This window comes from Choloepus didactylus, chromosome 18 (assembly GCF_015220235.1).
Source record: "Choloepus didactylus isolate mChoDid1 chromosome 18, mChoDid1.pri, whole genome shotgun sequence".
NCBI lineage: Eukaryota > Metazoa > Chordata > Mammalia > Pilosa > Megalonychidae > Choloepus > Choloepus didactylus.
In genome coordinates, this window is record NC_051324.1 from 47,173,730 (window position 1) to 47,197,052 (window position 23,323).

The 23,323-nt window shown below is 50.4% G+C and overlaps 3 protein-coding genes and 2 long non-coding RNA genes across 12 annotated transcripts in view; 3 read left to right on the forward strand and 2 right to left on the reverse strand.

Annotated features, from left to right (window-relative positions):
• The window catches only part of HOXB3 (homeobox B3), a 55,570-nt gene extending 50,369 nt beyond the window's left edge, over window positions 1-5,201 (forward strand). For 6 of the 7 annotated variants that reach the window (XM_037810151.1, XM_037810155.1, XM_037810150.1 and 3 more), the window contains 2 exons: window positions 1,417-2,013; window positions 2,842-5,201. In XM_037810151.1, the coding sequence (XP_037666079.1) occupies window positions 1,566-2,013; window positions 2,842-3,686 (1,293 nt within the window). In that variant the 5' untranslated portion in view covers window positions 1,417-1,565 and the 3' untranslated portion in view covers window positions 3,687-5,201. Of the gene's footprint in view, window positions 1-496; window positions 2,014-2,841 lie in introns of those variants that run through there. The other variant, XM_037810156.1, reaches the window with a different exon arrangement.
• LOC119514416 lies at window positions 343-8,539 on the reverse strand. 2 transcript variants are annotated; one of them, XR_005212819.1, is made up of 4 exons: window positions 7,410-8,539; window positions 5,020-5,685; window positions 3,681-3,774; window positions 343-1,287 (listed from the first exon to the last, which is right to left on the reverse strand). It is a non-coding gene; the product is annotated as an uncharacterized LOC119514416 (long non-coding RNA). The 2 variants fall into 2 exon arrangements; XR_005212818.1 differs by lacking the exon at window positions 343-1,287 and having other exon boundaries at window positions 2,834-3,774.
• A 486-nt stretch (window positions 8,540-9,025) lies between these two features.
• Window positions 9,026-11,406, forward strand: HOXB2 (homeobox B2). Its single transcript, XM_037810157.1, has 2 exons — window positions 9,026-9,543; window positions 10,296-11,406. The coding sequence occupies exons 1-2, from the start codon at window positions 9,159-9,161 to the stop codon at window positions 10,976-10,978; spliced, it is 1,068 nt and encodes a 355-aa protein (XP_037666085.1). The 5' UTR covers window positions 9,026-9,158; the 3' UTR covers window positions 10,979-11,406.
• A 390-nt stretch (window positions 11,407-11,796) lies between these two features.
• On the reverse strand, window positions 11,797-19,127 carry LOC119514417. Its single transcript, XR_005212820.1, has 3 exons — window positions 19,052-19,127; window positions 14,769-14,809; window positions 11,797-12,852 (listed from the first exon to the last, which is right to left on the reverse strand). It is a non-coding gene; the product is annotated as an uncharacterized LOC119514417 (long non-coding RNA).
• Window positions 19,128-20,780: 1,653 nt separating this feature from the next.
• HOXB1 (homeobox B1) lies at window positions 20,781-22,104 on the forward strand. Its single transcript, XM_037809439.1, has 2 exons — window positions 20,781-21,357; window positions 21,776-22,104. The coding sequence occupies exons 1-2, from the start codon at window positions 20,781-20,783 to the stop codon at window positions 22,102-22,104; spliced, it is 906 nt and encodes a 301-aa protein (XP_037665367.1).
• Window positions 22,105-23,323: the final 1,219 nt, after the last annotated feature.

Sequence of the window (23,323 nt, forward strand, 5' to 3'; positions counted from 1 at the left end):
ATTTATGTGTGGGAGGGACTTCCTTCACCTGCACTCCTTTTATTTTATTTTCCTATTTTCAGTTTTCTTTGGAATTAACCAGCTGGACTGAATGAGATATAAATATTACAAACACACATGCAGAAGCCAGAGTCAGTCTGGAGGTTTATTAAAAGTGGTAGTGAAGGGTTGGGGAAGACAGGGAGAAAAAATGCAATTAGAAGTTTCTGAACAAATACAGAAAATCCATCCACAACTTGAATCTTAGTTTCTCTGGCACATTTAAAAAAGGCTGCATAAAAATACTGATTTTATTTTTTGCCTCAGAAAGCCTCAGTAAACAGGGATACTCTCCGTTTTCAACTCAGAGAATAATGTTGTTTCTTGCTTTGTTGACTTTTTTTTTTTCCTGGGGAATAATTTGCTTTTCTAGAAAACACTTTTTCTGTTTCTTGGTAGAAAAGTCCAGCTGTTACACAATTCCTTTCTTCTTTCTTCTTTTGGAGAAATGAAAGAAAGCAGACTGCAAAGAAAGACTGGGAAAAACTTAAGTCTGATGAAAAAAAGGTTGTGCATGTGGGGTGGTGGTGGTGGTGGTGGATCGAGGCCAAATGGTCAGTCACAGCACCAATCGGCCAGCCAGGAAAAGCGAAAGGATCCGGCTCCATTTGGGTGCCCCACTGGGACCTCTGGCTGCTGGGGCCCAGGCGTGGCTGAGCAAAGACCCTCGGACTGGAGGTGGTGCTACCTGCAGCCGGTCCAGAGGAGGCTTGGTTCTGCCAGCCAAAGGTTACAAATCTTCAGGGTTTCCAGGTCAGGCTGCTGTTGATGTTGTCTTCCTGAGGTGCTAGGAGGGGATCCCTCAGGAGAAGGTCCTGGGCTGAACTTGCTTCTCCCTCCTGTCTCTTTTGGAGATCCTCTAGGCTAGACTTTGCTTGGGTGAAAGAGACCTAGATGGATATGGAGAGAGCACAAGGAGAGAAGGAAAGGCAGGAGGCGGAGAGTCCTCTCAGCTGGAAGGAGGTGTTGATGACGCTTTTATTTTGGAGTCTCCTAGCCCCCCTCCCCTTGGGCCACCCTATCCCAAAGTTGGGTCGTGGAAAGGGAGGAGGAGAGGTCAGGGACTAGTGCGCAGGCAGAAGAGAAGCAGTGGCCCTTGTAGTAATAAAAATCTTCACCTAGGGGTCCCCAAAGGAGTATATTCCTTGTTTTTCAGTTGGAAATGAAAACCGGCAGGCTGTTTTCTTTAAAATTAAAGCGTTGAAATAAAGAACATCCCGTTTAGGTCAGCTAGCCTCAGCATCTGCTCTGGAGATGTTGGGGTGGGAAAGAAGAAAAAAACTCTATTGATGTCAGTTCCCTTTTCAGTTCCTAAGATGGATACGAGCGCGCCCCAGTCCTCGTCTCCCCCCTTGTGTCTCTTCTCTCGCCCCGCAGGTCAGCCGCTTCGAACAAACCCCGGGAGGAGGGGGGCAGAAAGGGGAGGGGGTCCGGCGCGTCACGTGACCCCCAGGGGTGCCAATGTCCGGTCGTGAGGGTATCAGGCCCTTGCAAGTTGCCACCTACTGCCCGGGCCTCGCCCAGCGATGCACAAAGCCACCTACTACGACAACGCCGCCGCTGCGCTCTTCGGAGGCTACTCCTCGTACCCTGGCAGCAATGGTTTCGGCTACGACGGTCCCCCCCAACCCCCCTTTCAGGCGGCCACGCACCTGGAGGGCGACTACCAGCGCTCAGCGTGCTCGCTTCAGTCCCTGGGCAACGCCGCCCCACATGCCAAGAGCAAGGAGCTCAACGGCAGCTGCATGAGGCCCGGCCTGGCCCCCGAGCCCATGCCCGCCCCACCCGGCTCACCCCCGCCCAGCGCCGCACCTACCAGTACCACTAGCAACGGCAATAACGCGGGCGGGCCCAGCAAAAGCGGCCCCCTCAAGTGCGGCCCCAGCTCCAACTCCACCCTCACCAAACAGATATTCCCCTGGATGAAAGAGTCGAGGCAAACATCCAAGCTGAAAAACAGCTCCCCGGGTACAGGTACCAGCTCTCTGCCTTCCTCGTCCCCCAGCTTTTGTCCGGGCCAGGAATGTCACTGTTATTCTAGCACCCAGCCCCGAAGCGCCCCCGTGGCGGCCTGGGGCGCAGGGCTGGGAGCAATATCAGGTGGCGGAGACAGCGGTGCTTTTCCCATCCCACCCCCCCACCCCCCCCACCCCCACCCCCACCTGGTGACCTCTGATACCGACAACACCCTTTTCCTCCTCTGGCCACCCACCCCCTGAATTTCTGAGAGCTCCAGGAAGCCAGGCGCCCGGCTTCAGAGCCTTTGGCAAGGCCGCAGAGCCAAGAGACAGCTGCCGGGAGGACGCAGCCGCCTCAACGAGTGATTATTATTAAGTATGATTACTGTGGGTGTTAATCACTATTAATACTGCCCACGAGTGTCTAGATTCTCCCCAAGGGTTCTCCTTAGCCACCCACCCCATCCACGGGATAGGGGTGTCCTCCCAGACCTGGAATTGGGGATAGGGGGAGCAAACGCGCGCCAGAAAATCCAGCCCTAAATTAATGGCCATGCAGCTCTGTCTGCATGACATGATCAAATTTTCATAAGCTGGGGCAGCGAGAAGAGAACAGGTCTCTTAATAAATGCCACTATTATAGAGTGTCCACTAATGCGACGGGCGGGGGTGGGGTGGGGGGCGTAGGCTGAGGAAGAGGCGGGGACGGGAAGGGGAGGGCGGCCGGGGCTCCGAGTCCAGGCCTGGATTTATTAAGAAACGATGCATTCAATTTCGGCGTGTTCAGTAATTATCTTTTATTTCATTTTCTCCCCTTCCCACCCCTCCCCCTCGGATCCGGCAGAGGGCTGCTGCGGCGGCGGCGGCGGCAGCGGAGGAGGAGGAGGAGGAGGAGGAGGCAGTGGTGGCGGGGGCGGCGGGGGAGGGGACAAGAGCCCCCCGGGGTCGGCGGCATCCAAGCGGGCGCGGACGGCGTACACGAGCGCTCAGCTGGTGGAGCTGGAGAAGGAGTTCCACTTCAACCGCTACCTGTGCCGGCCGCGCCGCGTGGAGATGGCCAACCTGCTGAACCTCAGCGAGAGGCAGATCAAGATCTGGTTCCAGAACCGGCGCATGAAGTACAAGAAGGACCAGAAGGCCAAGGGACTGGCCTCGTCGTCAGGGGGCCCCTCGCCCGCCGGCAGTCCCCCGCAGCCCATGCAGTCCACCACCGGCTTCATGAACGCCTTACACTCCATGACCCCCAGCTACGAGAGCCCGTCCCCGCCCGCCTTCGGCAAAGCCCACCAGAATGCCTACGCGCTGCCCTCCAACTACCAGCCCCCTCTCAAAGGCTGCGGCGCCCCGCAGAAGTACACTCCGACCCCGGCGCCCGACTACGAGCCCCACGTCCTCCAAGCCAACGGGGGTGCCTATGGGACGCCCACCATGCAGGGCAGCCCGGTGTACGTGGGCGGGGGCGGCTACGCAGATCCGCTGCCGCCCCCTGCCGGCCCCTCCCTCTACGGCCTCAACCACCTTTCCCACCACCCCTCGGGGACTCTGGACTACAATGGGGGGCCTCCTATGGCCCCCAGTCAGCACCATGGACCTTGCGACCCCCACCCCACCTACACAGATCTCTCCTCTCACCACGCGCCTCCTCCTCAGGGTAGAATCCAAGACGCGCCCAAATTAACACACCTGTGATGGGAGAGGGAGGGCGGAGGGGCCAGGGGGCTTATCCGGTTGTGGCGTTCTGGGAGGGCGAACGGGGTGGGCAGCTAGTCTTGGAGGTCTGAAAGAAAAGGTGGAGAAGTAGTAGTCAGGTTCTCTGGGAAGAATGGGCTTGGAGCCCCTTCTCCTCTCCCTGGCCTGAGAGATTGCTTTTAAGTCTTTAAGTTCCTTGTTCCATCTGCCTGACAACCCATAAGAAAAGAATCCACAGCAGGTTGGAGATGACCCCATCCACCCCAGGGCTCCAGCCCTACCCAATTGGAATTCCACACTTGGGAATGGGGTAGAGGAAGAGGAGGTGACAGAAAACCAAGGCAGATAAGCACATTAAAAAAAAAAAAAAAAAAGAAAAGAAAAAGAAAAAAACAGACAAAATGGCTAGGCCATCACCAGACAACCAACTAACCAACCTATCTTCCATCTCTATGGGCAATTCCCCCAGACCTTGATTTTTCCCCGTCTAGGTGAATAGACATTTCAAACCTAAGGGCACAAAGCACGCTCCCCTCTTGGCTTCCCTGAAGCCTCAAACTTGCTCACATCTATTTGCGATTTATTGCCTGTCTTCATTTCTAGCCCCATATTTTTCTGCTCTAGAACACTAATATCTACACCCCAGCCCACTGATTACAGTTGTCAGAGGGCTCAAGGATGGCAAGAGATCCTGAAAGTTAGAGCTGCCTACATTATAAATACATATATATTTTTTTCTTTTATGTATAAGTTGGGAGGCAAGGGCAAACAAGTTGTCAGGACTAAACTTTTGCCCATTCTGCCACCTCCCATCTTGTCTCCAGGTCCATCCCCCTCTCTCCACAGAAAGCAATTGGTGACACGAGGTTCTACACTTTTTCTTTTCTTCTGTTGCTCTCTTGACTTAACGTGAAAACAGGGTATATTTGAACAAACTGTCCCAGGCAAGGGCTGCAGCTGGGCCTGTGCGCCTTGCTCAGCCTCTTGACAGGACACTTTTGTTGCACTTAGAGTTTACATTTTAATGGATATAAAAACAACTGTGAGAGATGCCTGGACCCTGTAGGAGCCCAGCATTGCTCAAAAAGCGTGTGTTCTAGTGAATATTTTCATATATATTTATTGGTTATAGCCTGTTAAAATATTTTCTTTTTTGTATTATTTATCCCCCTACATTATGTATTTATGTGAGGGAAAAAGGAAAAAAAATTGTACTTTTTTAGTATTTACTTGTTATAAAGAACATTGTGTTTCCTGTCATGCATAACCAGTTATTTTAGTTATTATCGTACTCTAGAAAAGAGCTGTAGATTTATGTTAAACTTGTACTTACGAGCAATTGTAATTAGTTCTAAAAGGCATGAACTCAGCTCCTAATTGTCGCTGTATAGTCCCAGATTTGTAGAATTAGAGGTATTCCCTCTTGGAAGTTTCTTTGTTCTTTGTAGTTACTTTCTTCCTTGCTTAAAAAGGTTGTCTGTCGAACAATTCTTGAATAAACTTTCTGTTACCAATTTTCTCTTGTTCTAGTGGTCCAAATTAGATAGCAGAGCAAGGCTGCTGACTGGCAAATTTTTTCTGACAGAAGGGCTTTGAAGACCCTAGCCTGGCTTTCCTGTCCACCGCTCAAGTCTCTACTTTTCCCCTGCTGTGTCTAAGGTTTAAATCCGTTTTTTTTTTTTTCTCACTCACACTAGCCTGGAACACTCTGCCAAGTTTTTTAGCTAAGGTTTAAGTAACAAGTCGGGGTGGGGGTGGGGAGACTCTCGGGCGCTCTCTGTAGGTCTTTCTGTTCCGCCTCTTTGCCTCTAGGTTTCTCTCTTTCATTGACCTTTTGTCTGTTCCCTCCTTTGGCCACAACTTCTGTCCAGTCCCCCACCCCCCAACAACAAAAAAATCTGGCCGATTGTTGCTTCTTCCATGCAACCTAAACTTCCCAGTCCTCTTCCGTAGCTACAAAGAAGCCGTCACGTGACCCGAAGCCCAACCACCATTGGGTCTAAAATGAAAACAAAGGAAAATGATTAATCTAAACAAAATAAAACAAACAAACAAAAAAACCACCCCCCACACACACAAAAGAAAAAAGAAAAAAATCACTTAGGCTTCTCGGGTCAGACCTTAAAACTTAAGTGAAATTAAGTCACTAAATAAAACTCGGGGCGGAAGGAGAGAAGGCAGGTCTGATTTCCCCTGCCGTGAAAGGGGAGCTGTTAGCTCCAAGCGTAAATAAAATGGTCCCCAGGCTGATGTGCAGCTCTGTTTCCATGATCCTTGGGAAAACTTCATTTCTTAGTCGTGATTCCATAAAAGTTTTATCACATTGGAGCGAGGATAGAGGGAGTCTGTCAAAGATGAAATGTCACCGCTGCGACGCTGGAGACGATAAGAGCGAGGAGACAGGGCGGCTGAAATATGGAGCTAATTCTTTGGAATAGAAGCGATGGCTGCTTGCTGAAGAGTTGCATAATTCTAATTGTAAGCGACGCACCCGCATTGCTTAATTAGGAGCATATATTTGGTGGTAGTGATGGGGGGGGGGTGAGAATTGTTCCAGGCCTTCAGCCTTAAAGCGAGGGCTGATTTTCATTTTTATGCTGCATTCTGGCAGTCCAAGGTTAGTAATTACAGTCTTTATGCAACAATAAATAACAATAAAAAAGCAACCTGAATTCTACACCCTCATCTCCCCACCCCCACCAAGTAGGATTTTAACTGGACTCTGTGCATCCAAGCAGCAAGCAATTTAGCATTGAGTTAGACTATAACTTAAAGGCGTAAAGACCGTGCAAAGTTTGATTGGGTTCAAATAATGCTCAAGGGTTTTTCTATTTCTTTCTTTCTCGCCCTCTCTCCTTCCTCTTCCCTGCATAATATTTTCTGGATGATGTAACTAGATGAAGCGCCATGTTTGGCTCTGGGGCTGGGGTGGATTGATTATCTTACAGGAGAGAAGCAGGCCAAGAAGGAGAATTTAGCTCGAGTTTGAAAACCAGAGCTTTGGCCTGAAGCTGGAATTGCAGACAAGAAAAATAAGAGCTGACTTGGCTTGATGTGCCCCCCACCCTTGTTTTCGGGAGATTCTAGGTGCCCCGCTAAGCAGCCAAAGATGCGTATAAATTATCTGTGCTGTAAGATTCGCAGCACAACAGGGGTGGGGGTGGGGGTGGGGGTGGGGGTGGGGGGCAGAGAAGAGCTGCCCCTAGGAAGGAGGTCTCTCTTGGCCCTTTTAACACCCAAGTTTTCCGCTGTTCTCTAATCTGGCCATTAAATCTGTCAGCGAGAGTTAGAGAGAGCTGTATTTCCTGCAGGTCCAGTCCCAGCCCGAGTTGCTCAAAGAAGCTCTTGACCCTGCAGCCAGCTGAGCGAGGCTGTTAAAACTTCCAGGACTTCTCAGTGTTGGGAATGAGGTGGGGGATGGGGGGAACGGGAACCCCCGCTCAGGCCTCTCCGGTGCTTGCATACAACTGGATTCTTCTGTGCCCACCCTCCATTCACATAGCCAGAAAATCTCCAAATGGCAAAAACTGCTTCGTTTGGAGCCGAATTGAACACAAACATCTCTGACCTGCTTGCCCGGTTCAGAGCAGCTGTCTATTCTGAGCCATCCGGAGCTTGCCTCTTCCCTGCCGCTGCAGCCCCACCTACGACTCTCCTTCTTCCATGCCGCCCCCCACCCCATCCTCGCCTCACACTTCCCTGCCCTTCTTTTTAAATACTCACCACCACCCACGCGGATGTTACATTGACAGAAAGTTTCTAGTTCCAGCGCCCGCCTGGCTGAGTTGCCATCTCTCTGCTAACCGGGCTTCTTCTCTTAACTGGACTGCAGAGAGCCGGGAGGGGGAGGGGAGGCCAGAACTGTGGGAGTTCTCCAGACAAACTTTCCACCCAATTTAGCACCCTTTCCTCTGTCCCCATTTCCCATCTGTTTCCCGGCTCTCCAAGAATCACCTTTCTCTTTTGCTAACCGTCTCCCCACCCCCACCCCAGTCCTTATTAAGGGATGTGGAATTTCGACTGTTCCTCTGCTTTCCCAAAGAGCCAAATTCTTTGATGCAATGGGAGGGAGCTGTCAGGGGGCTAAGATTGATCGCCTCATCTCTTCTCCATCCCTCTGACCCACTTATTTAAAAATCTTCCCCCAGACTGACTTTTCATTTTCTGCTGTGAGGTCTAGTTTCCCACCAATTTCTTGGGCCTTGAGTCTTGTGCCGCTCTATCCCCAGTAAATTACAGTAATCCCTAAAGTTGAAACTATCTTGGTCTCAGGAAAAAAAAAAAAAAATTCCCAGGGGCCAGAAGTGGAATATCATCTCAAGTGTGGTTGCTTCTACCTCCTCCATCTGTAAGGAATTCTCTTTCTGGTCTTCCTTTCCTTTCCTTTCCTTTCCTTTCCTTTCCTTTTCTTTTCTTTTCTCCTTTCTTTCTTTCTTTCTTTCTTTCTTTCTTTCTTTCTTTCTTCCTTCCTTTCCCCTTCCTTCCTTCCTTCCTTCCTGCCTTCCTTCTTTCCTTCCAACAATGGCAAAAGTGGAGTGGGGAGTCCTAAGGGGAAAAAGCACCCCCACCCACATACTGACCTGAGATTTTCGAGTGCTCTAAGTTAAATCAGTGACTCTCTTGGTTCCTGTTTATGCTCCTGAAGGTACATGCAGATACAGGATTGAGGCTTGAGTGAGTGCATGCACATCTAAGACACTGCTGGTTGGGGCGGGGGGAGGTTGGGAGGAAGAGGTGAAGAAGCAGGTGGACACAAGGTGCCAGATCTGTACCACAAACACTGGACAAGGAGGGGAACCCTGCCCACACAACCTTTCCCAAAAGGGGGAAACTTCTTTCAACTCCCTCTTCCTTCCATATTGAGATCCTCAGTCATCCATTTTTTGGGGGGTGGGCTGGGGTGGGGAGTGCTGCTGCTTATGTAAAGAAAACACTAACTTACTCTATTTAAAAATGCTTGGAAAAGATATTCTCCCTTAGATTTTTCGTTTTCCAGGCCCCCAGAACCTTCCATCCTCTGAAGGGAATGGGGGAGAGATTCTTCTAGCTTTTCTGGAGAAAGGGAGGCATTGGGGGAGTGGGAGTGTGAAACTCTGGGGTAAGAATGAGGGGCTCATGTTGTCCAGGTCGTGGTCCTCTGGAGTTTTTGGATCAACTAAAGCAAATAATGCTCTCTGTTTTCCACCAGGCCCAGGCGAGCGATTGGCCGAGGCCAGTCCCGTGACCACGAATTCCCTGCAATTTCGCCGGAGTCCTGGGTTTAATAGAGAGAGTCCCCATACGCTTGTATTTATCAGCAATATACAATTATAAAGGCCCAAAATTTAAAAAAGGAGAGCGCGCGAGAGAGAAATCTCCCCCTCCCAAAATCACTGCATCACATAAACGAGGGGGGTGCCAGGAGGGGGGGTCCCTTCCGATCCTCCCTCCTGACACCCCCCCAGCAGGCCCCCTCCCCCACCATTGAAAGCCATGAATTTTGAATTTGAGAGGGAGATTGGGTTTATAAACAGCCAGCCATCGCTCGCGGAGTGTCTGACTTCCTTCCCCGCTGTCTTGGAGACATTTCAAACTTCATCAATCAAGGAGTCGACATTAATTCCTCCTCCTCCTCCTTTCCAGCAAACCTTCCCCAGCCTCCAGCCCAGCGCCTCCACCCTTCAGAGGCCCGGGAGCCAAAAGCTAGCTGAAGATGGGCCCACTCTGCCGCCGCCGCCGCCGCTCCCCGCCGCCCCCCCAGCCCCTGAGTTCCCCTGGATGAAAGAGAAGAAATCCGCCAGGAAACCCAGCCAATCCGCCGCGGCTCCTTCCCCGGCCGCCTCCACTGTCCCGGCCTCTGGGGTCGGATCGTCTGCAGGTCGGTAAGCGGGGTGAGGGATGGGGTGAGGGCAGCGAGGAAAGAGGGGGAGAAAGATCGGTGGGGGAGGTTAAAAAAAAAAAAGGTGGAGAATCTGTTGAGGTTCCCTGTCCCCCTCGATTCCAGGGTCAGGGAAGCCGACTATCCCACTGGGGTTCAGGCCTGGCCGCTGCCAGCAATTTTTTTTTTTTTTTTTAAACATTAGATTTTGGAAGCTGGTTGGGAAGGAGCTTTTTCTCTGCTAGAGGAAAAGGATTCGATTGGGGTTTTCATCCATACCTGTGTAGGGGAATGAGCGTGTTGTTCCTGGAAAGGAGTCTGGGGACAGGAAAGGATGCGGTCCCCCCTCCCCCAACCCTAGGGGTAAAGGGGGAATTTGAGATCTAGGGAGGAAATGGGGGGAAGACCAACCTTTAAAAATGAACCCTCTCCCTAGGTTGAGTTGGAAAAGTGCTGAATTGAGGGGTCCACTGGGAGGACTTGGGAGGGGGCTTTGAGGTTCTGGGGGCGAAAGGCGCCCCCTGCGCCGCCCGTGGGCGGCTCTCTCAATGCTTTGCCCTGACCCCGGCCGGATCTGCCCGGCAAGGGAGAGAGGGGAAGGAGCCGAAAAGCAGTGAGAGCAAGCCGTTTTGGCGAGGGGCAGGGATGAGGGCTCTGCTCGCATTGTTTTAGCGGATAGGCTTTATCACAGCTGGGCTGAGGGTGGGCTGAGAACGCGGCCGGCTTTGACGCCCAGCTTGCTTCCCCCGCAGATGGCCCGGGACCGCCGGAGGCCGCCGGCGGCGGGGCGCGGAGACTGCGCACCGCTTACACCAACACGCAGTTGCTGGAGTTGGAGAAGGAATTCCACTTCAACAAGTACCTGTGCCGACCGCGCCGCGTCGAGATCGCGGCCTTGTTGGACCTCACGGAGAGGCAGGTCAAAGTCTGGTTCCAGAACCGGCGCATGAAGCACAAACGGCAGACGCAGCACCGGGAGCCATCGGACGCGGACCCAGCTTACCCGGGCGCCTTGGAGGACACCAGCGACCCCGTCGAGGAGCCTGCGACCAGCCCTGGAGGCCCCTCCGCTTCGCGGGCGGCGCGGGAAGCCTATTCGCACCCACTGGAGGTCTCCTCGGGGGACCGGGGTGTCCCGCGCCCCCGGCCTTTGGGGGCTCGTGTGGAGGGTGCGGGCGTACCAAGCCCGGGCTGCGCGCTGCGCGGGTCCGGCGGGCTAGAGCCCGAGCCGTTGCTGGAAGACGCCTTCCCCGAGCGGCAAGATTCTCCTTTCCTGCCCGACCTCAACTTCTTCGCGGCGGACTCCTGTCTCCAGCTCTCCGAGGGCTTCTCCCCCAGCCTGCAGGGCTCGCTTGATAGCCCGGTTCCCTTTTCGGAGGAAGAACTGGACTTCTTCACCAGCACGCTCTGTGCCATCGACCTGCAGTTCCCCTAACCCGTTCCCTCCTCCCCGGCCCTTTTGACCCCCGCCCCTTGGGTCGTCTGCTGGAAAAACCGAGGACCCCCCCTTTCCCCAAGTCGCATAGACTTCTTTATGTGTTTTGCTGACATTCAGGTATTATTGAATTAGCATTTAACCCACTCCCTTTCTTCTCTTTCTAAAATATTGGGCACTCGGGCTTCTTTTAAATATCACACAAAAAAATTCCGTTTGGTAGACTCCTTCCAACGAAATCTCAGGAATAATTAAACTGGGGGGGGGGCTTTCTCAAAAAGAACTAGAGGGACCTATTTTCTCTCTCTCCCTGTTTCTCTTTCAAGTTTTAGACTGTAGATTATTTATTAAAATTCTTTAATAGGAAAAGGGGAAAGTATTTATTATACATTATTTTCATAGATTAAATAAATGTTTTTATAATACAAGAACGAGTGTTTGTGTTGGGACCCAGCTCCTTCCCTCGCAACCCCAAGGCTGGCCCGCACTCTTCCAGGACCCGCCGCAATGCAGCTGCAAAGCCGTCTGGGCCAGCGAAGTCCGGGTGGTACAAAGGTGGTCCCACTTGGCAGCCGTTTCTGTGGCCGCGACTCCGGAAAAAATCAGGGGTTTTCTGGAAGCTTGGTCGGGCGCCCATCTTTGGTCCTGAGCAGGTGTTCCCAGGGCCTCTGCTTAGAAATAAAGGTGGGTGGGTGGGTGAAGACAGTGTGCCACCGCAAACAGAAGTGAATGCAAAGAGGGAGGCCTCGGGGACAAACTTCGAAGTCTGGTGGGGGACGTCAGGGTTCTGTTGAGTTGGAAGGTTTTTTTCCCCAGGTTTTTCCTTTTAGTCTCCGAAGCGGGATGGAGGAGCATTTGCAAAACTCAGGAAACCTGGGGACGCGAGGCCTGTGGGCAAGGCCCGGGCCTTCTGAGGGCTGAAGGTAGCAGAGAGCTGGCGTGGGGGGTTGGGAGTTTCCACCCGCGGCAGAGCCGGGTGCCCAGGGACGGGAACTGGCCCCCAGGTGGTCGAGAAAAGAGACCGGCTGAGAAATGTGGCGCTGCCGGACAGCAATGCTTTTCGGTCCCCCGCAATCACCCTGGGGCTTCAGGGGTGGGGAGGACGTCCGAGGAGGCCTGAGCAGCCTGGTCTGCAGGTTGGGAAGGAGGAGCGAGGAGAGCGGGAGGAAGACTGGGAATCAAGGAAGATGCTCAAAATGGCGCTGGGGCTGGGAGGCGGGGAGCGCGAAGGAAGAGCTGGTGGCCGCCATGACAGCCACTTCGGGAGGCGCAGGGTCTAGTCCGGGGGATCTGTCCCTCCTTCCCCCTTCCGGGTTTTCCAAACGCGAGGGAAGAAAGGGAGCCTGGGGGCCTCCGTTTAGTTTTTGTTTTGTTTTTAAAATGAACCCTACAGTTGCGGAGGATGCATGGGTGTGCAAAGGGAAGGGGGCGAGCGGCGGGTCTGGGGCCCGGGTCTGCCTCTCGGGATCTGTCTTCAGAACCTTCGCTCTGGGATCTGAAGCCCGGCCACAGCTTTCTCCAAATGCAGACCCGCCTGCGTTTGCCAACGACTTGGTTTACCATCCCAGCACTCTCTCCAGTCCCCCCACCACATCCTGCCCGGCTCCTTGCAAACCCGGTAAGCGGGAAGCAAGGATCTATTTCCCCCATCTGCTTCGTGGTTTGTTCCAGGGGAACGTGGAGATCTAAAGGGCCCCAGAAAGCCATCCATCCTCCTTAGGTTTATTTATATTTCTCAGGCTCAGAAACAGACACGGCCGGCCTATCTTCTCGGCAGATGCTGCTGTTCTGTAAAAGTAGTTTATTTCCTCGACCTCCCAGACCTTGGGCCATCAGGAAGGGGGTGTGGAGCAGCAGGCACTGAGAGGCAGCACCTGTCAGGATAAGCCAAGAGCCAATAAATGTTGTGACATATAGGACTAGACAGGCCCCTGCATATTTTTTTTAACGGGATCCCTCAGCGTGGGAAGTACACACATCTTATTTAGCTGAAAGTTTAAGAACTGTCTTAATATAGAATTCATCTCGTGTATTAAATAATCTTATGTCATGTTACATTGCACTTATTTCTCTCATAAATAAATATAGAACAATTAGACGCCTTAGCATAATAACATCGTGTATCTTATTAGTTTATTTTCCTTCATAAAATATATAGGTATGAAATAAATTCAATATATTAAAGTAATAATACACAGCTTATTGGCTTGTATGTTTATTTTCCCCATAAATAAGTGAATATACAATATATTAAAACCACACTATACATCTCATTGGGCTGTGTGTTTATTTCTCCATAAAATATGCCCAAAGGCCATGTTTAACATCTTAAAAATCACAGCACATAAGCTATCTCTACACTAGGAAAATGAAACAGACATTTCAGCTGGGGACTTTGATTTCTATGGAGAGTCAAACTGGATAATTTGGTCTAATTAAAAATGCTCTTTCAGCTATACCAGGGTATTATGAAGATCAAGGATACCAAACGGATCTTGCTAATTGCCCACCTTCCAGCTTTTGTCCCAAAATGCAGGTTCCTCTCACCTGGGGAAAATTAGCACCCTGGGATCATGGCTTGGTCTGCAATACTCCAGGGCCCTGGGGACCTCTGAGGCTCCAGTTCTCTAAAGCTTTGCTACTCAGAGTATTGGTCCATGGACCTGTGGCAATAGTACTAGCTCCATGAGCTAGTTACAGATGCAGACTCTCAGGTCCCACTCCAGACCTACTGAATCAGAATCTGCAATTTAACAGATCCCCAGGTGATATATATGCACATTAAAGTTTGAGAAGCACTGCTAGATTACAGTGTCACCTTGCTTCCTGCCTTCCTGCCAGCTTAAAATTCTTTTTATCCCCATTTACCTGTCTAGTGTCTTCTAATCCTCTCCTACCCAGATCAGTGGCCCGAAGGGCAGGGAATCTCAGTTCCTGCCTGAGTTTGCTTCTGACCTGATTCCTCCCTGCCAGAGTGGGTGGGGAGCCAGGAAGCTCCTTCAAAGGATCAGTCAGGAAGAACACAATGTTTAGATTCAAGTACTTGGGTTTCCTGGGGTGAAGCCCCCAATCCAGGGAATCAGGAGATCCAGCATTCCCCTTGTTTGACTATTGGAGGGGAGTTGAACTCTTTTCACAGCAAATACGCCAGCATTTCTCTTGCCCTCCTTTCCCAGATCCACAAAACTCACCATCTCTGATGCCACCACAGCAACAAAGAGCATTTCCTGAGGAAAATGACTCCCTTCTTCAATCTCCCATTCAATTTTAAATTCAAGGGAATGCCTGGAAATTTGGGATTCATAAAGGATTGGGACTCAGGGTGCCTGTGTCCCAAATTAGCTCCTTTCCCTCCTTTCATTTCTGGGGTCATCTCCTTAGCCTCAATTTCCCCAGCTGGCTGTGGAGGAAAAAAGGGGAGAGGAGTGGTTCCCAGGCAAGGCAGTAGACCTCCACTACCACCCCCTCCAGTGGTGGCAGGTTACAGGGCAGTGCCAGGTGGCTACACTCACTTATTGGGTCCTGATCCAGTCAGCACTCTTCCTGTGTCAGCACCAACTGTGGGCGGTCTGCAGCAGAGACTGGTTATAAATTGGCTGTGGTTGAAGAGCGAAAGTTTTTAGTGCAGCCCAGAAGGCTGCTGGTCAGTCTGCCCTGTTCTTGGTGAGTCATTCTTTTAAGAAGAATGGCTCATTAATATTATGGTGAAAGCAAAGGACCATTAGAGTGAAGAATTATTTGTAATCATGATAACCCTGAGTTGTTAAAAAAAAAAAAAGTTAACTTATACCTGGGCAAATCCCTTCCCCTTCTGGACCTCAGTTTCTCCATCTGTAAAATAAATGGAAAAACTAAATGCCTCTAATGTACTTTGCATCAATATATGCCAAAAAGACGTTTCACGTTAGTCTTCACAGTGTATTCAATATTTATTATGGCTGGTGTTATTGTGCTCTTATATCGGGGTGGTGACTCTTGGTGTTTGACAACAACCCTCCTCCCACATCTTGGGTGGGGCCACTTTAACAAATGTTAATTTGTATCTTTACACCAACAACCATGCCCCAATCATTATTTAAATGAGTAGGAAGAGAAACCTTCAACAAGCATGTGTTGGGTACAGTGCTGTATGCCAGGAACCAGGCATTCAATAAATCTGAGTATTAAGAAGTACACTAGCCAGGGTTTCCTCTGGCTTTCATCCTCTGCCACCTTCCCCAGCATTTGGTTATGCTTACTTTTGCTTTAAAAAGTGTTGGCCATACACCTCGGTGGGTGATCTTGCTGTCCTCCCCCCTACGTGGGACCTGACTCCCAGGGGTGTAAATCCCCCTGGCAATGTGGGATATGACTCCCAGGGATGAATCTGAACCTGGCACTGTGGGATTGAGAACATCTTGACCAAAAGGGGGATGTGAAATGAAATGAAATAAAGTTTCAGTGGCTGAGAGATTTCAAATGGAGTCAAGAGGTCACTCTGGTGGACACTCTTACACATTATATAGATAATACTTTTCAGGTTTTAATGTATTGGAATAGCTAGAAGTAAATACCTGAAATTATCAAACTGCAACCCAGTAGCCTTGACTCTTGAAGACGATTGTATAGCAATGTAGCTTACAAGGGGTGACAGTGTAATTGTGAAAATCTTGTGGATCGCACTCCCTTTATCCAGTGTATGGGTGGATGAGTAGAAGAATGGGGACAAAGACTGAATGAAAAAGAGGGTGGGATGGGGGGGATGATTTGGGTGTTCTTTTTTACTTTTATTTCTTATTCTTATTCTGATTCTTTCTGGTGTAAGGAAAGAGGTCAAGAATGGATTGGGTTGATGAAGGCACAACTATATGATGGTACTGTGAACAGTTGATTGTACACCTTAGATGATTGTATGGTATGTGACTATATCTCAATAAAACTGAATTTGATTAAAAAAAAAAGTGTTGGCCATAGCATACAAAAAAAGGCACCAAACTTCTTGGGCATAGTGTTCAGGACTTTAAAATTCCCCTTTAGTCATGTTTATTCAGTTGTTGGGGCATCAGTGCATAGGCATAGATACCAGGTATTCCTAAATTGTCCTGCTTCCCAAAGTCTCTGACAAGCACTCACTGGCTCCACTGCACATCTCCTGGAAATGTGCTCTCAGTCAAATTCATATCCATGTTATGCAGAAGGTGGCTTCTAGGGCCCCACATAATCCCCTCTCTGTCTGCTCTAGCTGGTGTGGCCTAGATTTTCCATTGACCTCTCCAGCCCAGCTCTGCTCCTCCCAACCCCATCCCTCTTTCTACACTCAGTGGTGAGGCAGATATTTAATGCCTAGAGATCTAACAAACTGCTTCCTCTTCAGAGGAGAGAGTGAAAAGTGAAGGAACTTTCTTAAAACCTTCTCTAACTCTCCAACACCACAGAAAAACCACATCTGGACAAGCCATTCAGATACAAATTCTGTTTGATCAGTGTCCAATAAGGTTTCCAAAGTGGATATTTTGGCCCCAACTATCCCACTTGCATAAACCCAATTAATCAGAAAATTATTTTAATTCTTAACATCACTCTAATCATTTGTTTTAGGAAGATTCCCAACTCTCTGACTTATCTTTCACTACAGATGAACGTTAACATCCTCTTGATCTATCTGGATCACAGAAATCAGGTTCAACCCCTACCCCTAGGAAGGACAGTTTCTAAGCTAAATCCTTGAAGGAAGGAGAGACAACATCCTCCCTAGAAAAGTTTTTCCAAACATTTGGAAAATCAGGAAGTTCTTTCCAGTATCTAACCTCAAGACTTTCTGTGGCAATTTTAATCATTTGGGTTCTTTTATAGATATAAAAGATTAGGCTTTAGTTTAAAAAAAACAAAAAACAAAAAAAAACCCTTTGGCTTAGAAGAAATCCTTTGCCAAAACAGTCAGCCTTTCCAATTCCCAAAAAAAATTGCATATGATAAAGTACCTATTGGGTAACATATGTTCATATGTTACATGAAAATATAGCATATATCCTATTCTACCACATATTTTAGTACGCTAGTTAAATTAAAAACTGAAGACTGATATGCTGTTTCAGAATGTGCAAATGTTAATAATGTTAATACTATGTATTTGTAGAGTTCTCTACCATTTATATTTTCTTGTTTGCTTTTATCTTACTAACAATGCAATGAAGTATTACTCAGAAAGCTGATACTCACAGGTGCCAGGAAAATTGCCCAGGATCACAGAGCTAAGAAAAAATGGCCAAGCAAGGACTTGAACCCCAGCACCCTGGCTCAAAATCTAGTATTCTCCTTATTACAATGTGCATTGCTCATAGTCTGAGGTTCTGTACCAGATAAATAATAGCTTAATTACATGCTCTAAAAGAAACACCATTGAATTAAGACTCTAAGACTCCCTGCACCCCCAAACAGCAACAAGGAACCATTCTCTTATGGAGAAAAATTATAACCCTGCATATCCTTTGACTTCTTAAGCTTCAACCTTTGGTCTTGAGTTTGACCTGCAAAGGGATCCCAGAGATCTGGGGAGAGCAAGGCAGAAATACCTAAGAGCTTAATGAAAGAACTGTTCAGATTGCTCCTGCCAACCCCTAGCTGAAGGAGCATCCTCCATGGAGAAGGCCGGAGTCTGAGGTGTACATCCCCACTCTGGTTAGTATTGGTCCCCTGGTGGTATTCTCATTATGATAAACAGCAGCAGCCCTCAAAGATAATTTCAGTTCTAAACATGCCTATGTTCTCCTTGCTCCCCTACATATATAAGCAGATAATAAAAACCCGGAAAATGACTGTATCTCACTTTGGTGTTGGGTCCACCCAAGCCCTCTTTGGTGAATTTAATTTGGTCAACACATAATTTGGAGAAGCATGGATTACTCAAGATACGGATTTTTTTATCCACTTTGATGTGGTTTAGCAAGGATCCAGGCTCTATAGACTCTCAGGCCAGAGGCCACTGAAGCTTCTTTCCAGGAGGAGGAGACTAGGGAACCTAGAGAGCCAAGCTGCTTTGTTCTTCCAGTCCTTTCTTCTGGGGCTGGGAGACTCAGTGTGAATTGTGGAAAATTTTAATGTATCTGCTACACAAAGGAAAGTGTCAAGACTCTGGGATGACCTGGAGAGCATGGCAAGTTTGGAGAACTGAGGCCAAAGCAATCACTGCAGGTGACAGTATAACTTGAGGCATTTTTGCCCATCCATTTCTTCCTGCCATAATAATATTTAATATTGGTCACTACTGCTATTACCAGCATGACTGAATTTTCCCAGCTCCAATGCAGATTTGTGCTGTTTTATTTAACTGATTTGGAATTTATTTCCTTTTTGTACCTCAAATTGTTCTCTTTACTAGGAGGGCAAGAGATGGGGTGGAGTAGGTGCTCCCTGGGCTGAGGGAAGGGTAGAAAATGAAGAAATCTCATCTCACAGAAGCAGGGCAGCCAGGTCAATATACAGGCCTTGCTCAGATTTGAGGTTGGAAGAGAAACCTTTATTCTCTACCCACTTCTCCATTCTTCCCTTAATTTTCTCCAAAGGTCTCAGCCTCTAAAGAGGACATCTTAAAGTGAGCTTAAAAAGTTGGCAGCATCTACAAACCCAAAGAGAGAAAAAAGAAAGAAATACACTTGCTCCCATCTCAATACTCCTTTTCACAGGCCATCCCCCCATTTCAATTCTCCTTTCCTTTGTCTGCCCCATCCCTTTGGCAGTGAACATTCTCTCACCCTCCGCCGTGCATCTCTCTCTTTAAGAAGTTACCAGCTGGTCCCACACCCCCCCCCCCTCGTTCTGGTCTGAAGCAGATTCTGAAGCAAAGTATGTGTGAGGAGGGGGAGGGGCAGGGGTGTTGTGAAATGCTTTGAGCTCTTTCATAGATGGGGGTAAGCAGAGCCCACAGTTATTAGAGAAGAGAAAGGCAGTGTGATTCTGGTGATAGAGATAGAAAGCAGGAGAGGCAACCACAGAGGACAGACAAAAAAAGAAGGGGAATGGGGGACAGAAAGATGGAGAGACACAGAGACCAAGAGAGACAACTATGGAGCCCCTTGTGGAGGGATGAGTACTCACCCTGCCCTTTTGAGGGAGGGAAATCTGAGAAGTTGAGAGGGTCCTCTCTGGACCTGTCGCACCTGCTTCCCTTTCGCCTCCTGAGTTCAGTTGTTTACAGAGATTCCTCCCTGAACTCTTGCCCTCCTGGACTTGCCCTAGCCCCGGCCCCAGGCCTCTGGCCAGGCAGACACCCTGACAGGTTACAAATGAGTGTGGGTGTTGGATTGCGCCAAGCTCTTGTCCGCGGAATCCGGAGGAGGGAAATCAATGGGTTCTACCTAAGAGCTTCCCTTTTAGTCCCATCCAGGGTCTGGGAGAGTGAAGGAGGCACTTCCTGTTCTCTGCAAACCCCCTCCCCAATCTTAATGCAACAGACACACAGAGCAGGAAGGGGTGGGACCCCACTCCTGAGCCTTAGAATTCAGAGTCTCAGGACCTCCAACTAATTCTCCCTTTCTCTGAACAAACACCCCTTATCTAGTCTGGAAATTTCATTGAAAAATTTTTTAAAGACTTAACTGGTATTGAGTTTATGGATTTGAGGCTTTGGATCCTCTCTCTCTCTCTCTCTCTCTCTCTTTCGAAGGAGATGGGAGTAGTGAAGGAGAGAGGGATAGAAGGGAATCAGAAGAATGCAGAGTCTATACCAGTTTTAAATACTTGCGAAAGAGAAAAAAATTTCACCCCCTGTAAGCATCACCTAGCTCTGTACTCATTGTGGCTCTCAGGAGAGATATAGGGAGTTATTTAAGTCTGAGTGAGTGAGTGAGCCACAGCTATGGATGACTAGAGAGAGGATAAATACATCTAGAGAGATGAGTTGATGGATAGGTAGGGAACGAATATAAATATGGAGAGAGATGAACGAACAGAGAGATGGATTGAGACAGAGAGAAAATAAAGAGGCCGAAGGAGAGAAATGGATGTGTGAATGAGGAGGGAGCATTTATGCAGAGAGAGGGAGAGAGGGATGGAGCATTTCTCAGCCTCCTCTCCACATATCTGCAGTCCTGCCTTGCTCACTGAAATGCCAATTTCCACCCAATTCATCCAGATCCTAGACCTTGCCTTACAGCCTTAGGTGTCTTTGCATCCCCCACGCCCTCACAGCCATCCATTTGGCTCAAGATAACATACCTCACCCGGCCCATCACCCCCAAGACAAATTTGGGAGAAAAGCATGAAGTGGGTGTTCTGAACAAAATAAGGAGGCTGAATTCCCGACGTCCAGGTCTGCAGCCTTGAGGAGAAGTTTCCTTAGGAGTGGTGGGAGAGTGGGGGATGGGGCAGCTGGGTTGAATTTGTCCAAATCTAATAACCCAGGAGCCTCAGGAAGGCTTTGGGGGTTGGGAGGGGAGGAAAGCCTTGAATATTCTTCTAACTTTTCCCCCTCTCCCTCTGGTCCCTTCTTTCCAAAAGTCTTTGAAGAAAGATGTTTTTGACGCTTCCACGTCTCTCTCAGATGGATGGGCTGCCGGTGATTGAAGTGTCTTTGTCATGCTAATGCTTGGGGGGTGATGGATGGGCGCTGGGGCTGCCAAACTCTGGCCCACTACGCCCATTGGCCTGGGAGAGATCACATGTGCCCCCCCCCCCCACTCCCTACCCCCTTCCTAGGGAAGCGCTGGCCCAGGCGAGCTGGGCCGGGCCATGGATGCAAGCCTCAGCGCTGTGACATACTGCCGAAAGGTTGTAGGGCAAGAGGGTGTCTCCCCAAAACGGGCCGACCCTCCCGCGGCCTGGTCGCATGGACTATAATAGGATGAACTCCTTCTTAGAGTATCCACTTTGTAACCGGGGACCCAGCACCTACAGCGCCCACAGCGCCCCTTCCTCCTTCCCCTCTTGCTCGGCTCCAGCCGTTGACAGCTACGCAGGCGATGCTCGTTATGGCGGGGGACTGCCCAGCCCCGCGCTCCCGCAAAACTTCAGCTACCCTGCGCAGCAGCCGCCGTCGGCTTTGGGGGTGCCCTTCCCCAGCCCGGCGCCCTCAGGGTACGCCCCGGCCGCCTGCAGCCCTAGCTATGGGCCTTCTCAGTACTACACTTTGAACCAACCAGAAGGAGATGGAAGCTTCTTTCATCCCTCAAGCTACGCGGCCCAACTAGAGGGCTTGTCCGACGGCTACGGAACCGGCGCAGCCGGCCAGGGGCCGTACACTCCGCCGCAGCCCCCGTACAGAAACGAGCAGATGGCGAGCTTTGCCCCGGCCTATCCTGATCTCCTCTCCGAGGGCAAGGAGCCGCTCTGCCCGTCAGAACCCAGCACCCCCACGGCCCGGACCTTCGACTGGATGAAGGTCAAGAGGAACCCACCCAAGACAGGTAGGACTCAGGCGTGGCCACCCCCTCCCGGGGAACCAAGGCGACTTCTCCTCCCCTGCACTGGGGGTGTCCTGGGTCCTGTGTTATTCCCTCTGGGCCGCCCTGTTAGAGGTAGTTATGGCACTCAGCCCCCTCTCAGGTCAGGTGGGCTCCCCCAAACAGCAAGTGCCTGTAGTAAGTCTTCACACACACACACTCATTTTCTGTTCCTAGGATGCGTTGGGGGTGGGGGTGAGAGGTGGGAGTTGGCTCTAGATTGGATGAGCACCTTGAGGGTTTCCTGGTGATCAATGGGAACTCTGGGAGTGGAGTTGGACAGAATGGTGAATGGGGATGCAGAGCTGGCCGGGGAAGAGGGGAGGGGAAGGAGAAGGAGGTGAGAGAATTGACGTGGCCCTTCTCCCCGCCCCGCCCCTAGCGAAGGTGTCGGAGCTGGGCCTGGGCGCGCCGGGTGGCCTCCGCACCAACTTCACTACGCGGCAGCTGACCGAGCTGGAGAAGGAGTTCCACTTCAACAAGTACCTGAGCCGAGCCCGGAGGGTGGAGATTGCTGCTACCCTGGAGCTGAACGAGACGCAGGTCAAGATTTGGTTCCAGAACCGGCGCATGAAGCAGAAAAAGCGCGAGCGGGAGGGAGGCCGGGCACCCCCAGCTCCACGAGGCTGCCCCAAGGAGGCAGCCGGAGATGTCTCGGACCAGTCGACGTGCACCTCCCCGGAAGCCTCGCCCAGCTCGGTCACCTCCTGAACTAAACCTCCCAACTGAAGGGGCTTCCGACACCCGAGCGCCCCACTCTAGCCCTCTCCTAGTCTCTACCCAACCGCGGTCCCCCGGTCATCCTCCCCAAGGCTGGGGCACCAGCTTAGAACAGCCCTTGGGAAGAAGAGAACAGTTTTCTCTGGTCTAGGCGGGGAACCTATAGTACCAGAGACCTGGGAGACACCCAATCGGTCAAATGTAGAGGGAGGGAAGGGTGTCCACTTTTGAGGGGGATCTGCTCACTGTTAGCACGTGGGTGGGGGTGAGGGGCAGGAGCTGAACTTCCTCCTCCTGGATTCCCCTTTCCCTTGAACTTCCTTTTATTCAGTTCAGTGCCTTTGAGCTGTGAGGACTCTGGCCAGTTACTGTCTACTACACCCCCCACCCACCCTCAGGCTGCAGACAGACAGAATTTTCTTGGGTGGGGGGAAAGTATTTGGATGCAGGAAGATTATTATCAATGCTTAATCTCTCCAGTCACCACAGACCATACAATAGCACCAGCTGCCTTGTGACAGACCAAAAAGCCCCCCAGCTAAGCCTATTTTAACCCTTTCCCTCTCAGCATATTTGTATTGCACTAATACAGCCTCCAGAGGTTGTTTTCTGAGAGCTTCCTCCTCCCACCAGTGACATAATCACCAAGCCACCAAATTGTTTTGGAACTTGGGACTCCGGAGACTTCTGGAATGCAGTTCAAGGCCAGCCCCTCTTAAACCTGAACAGGGAAGGCGCAGGCACGCCCCCACCAGTTCCTCCTCTATTTATTGCCTCCTGGGAAACCAGGGACCCTCTTCCCCATCTCCACCCCTACCCCTGGGAACAGCCCAGGGGGGCCAGGTGAGGTGAGGGCTCCCAGCAGCAGGGAGCATTTCTCTGAACCTTGGAGATAGATGAGGTGTTTCTGGTAACCTGAGCCCCAAGCAAGCCAGATTCTCTCTGTACCTCTAACTACCTCATTTCAATAAAGTATGTTTTCCCGTCCTCCCTGCCTGCTTCTGCTCCTCCACCTAGGGGTGGGGGAGGCCTCATTTTTCCTGAGCCCTGGGGAAGAGGAGAGGAAAGAGGTGGTGATGGCTGGTAGGACTGGAGAGAGTGAAGTTTTAAGATTTCATCTGGATAAAGAGAAGGACTTACTAGGTGCAGGACAGTGGTCAGTCCACCCATCACTGGGGGAGCAGAGAAGGACATGAAGGGAGAAAGCCAG

Bases quoted from the DNA above. Each gene is read 5' to 3' on its own strand.
- HOXB2 (XM_037810157.1), top strand. From the start codon at position 9,159: ATGAATTTTGAATTTGAGAGGGAGATTGGGTTTATAAACAGCCAGCCA. The intron at 9,544-10,295 runs GTCGGTAAGCGG...CTTCCCCCGCAG, and splicing joins TGGGGTCGGATCGTCTGCAG to ATGGCCCGGGACCGCCGGAG.
- HOXB1 (XM_037809439.1), top strand. From the start codon at position 20,781: ATGGACTATAATAGGATGAACTCCTTCTTAGAGTATCCACTTTGTAAC. The intron at 21,358-21,775 runs GTAGGACTCAGG...CCCCGCCCCTAG, and splicing joins GAGGAACCCACCCAAGACAG to CGAAGGTGTCGGAGCTGGGC.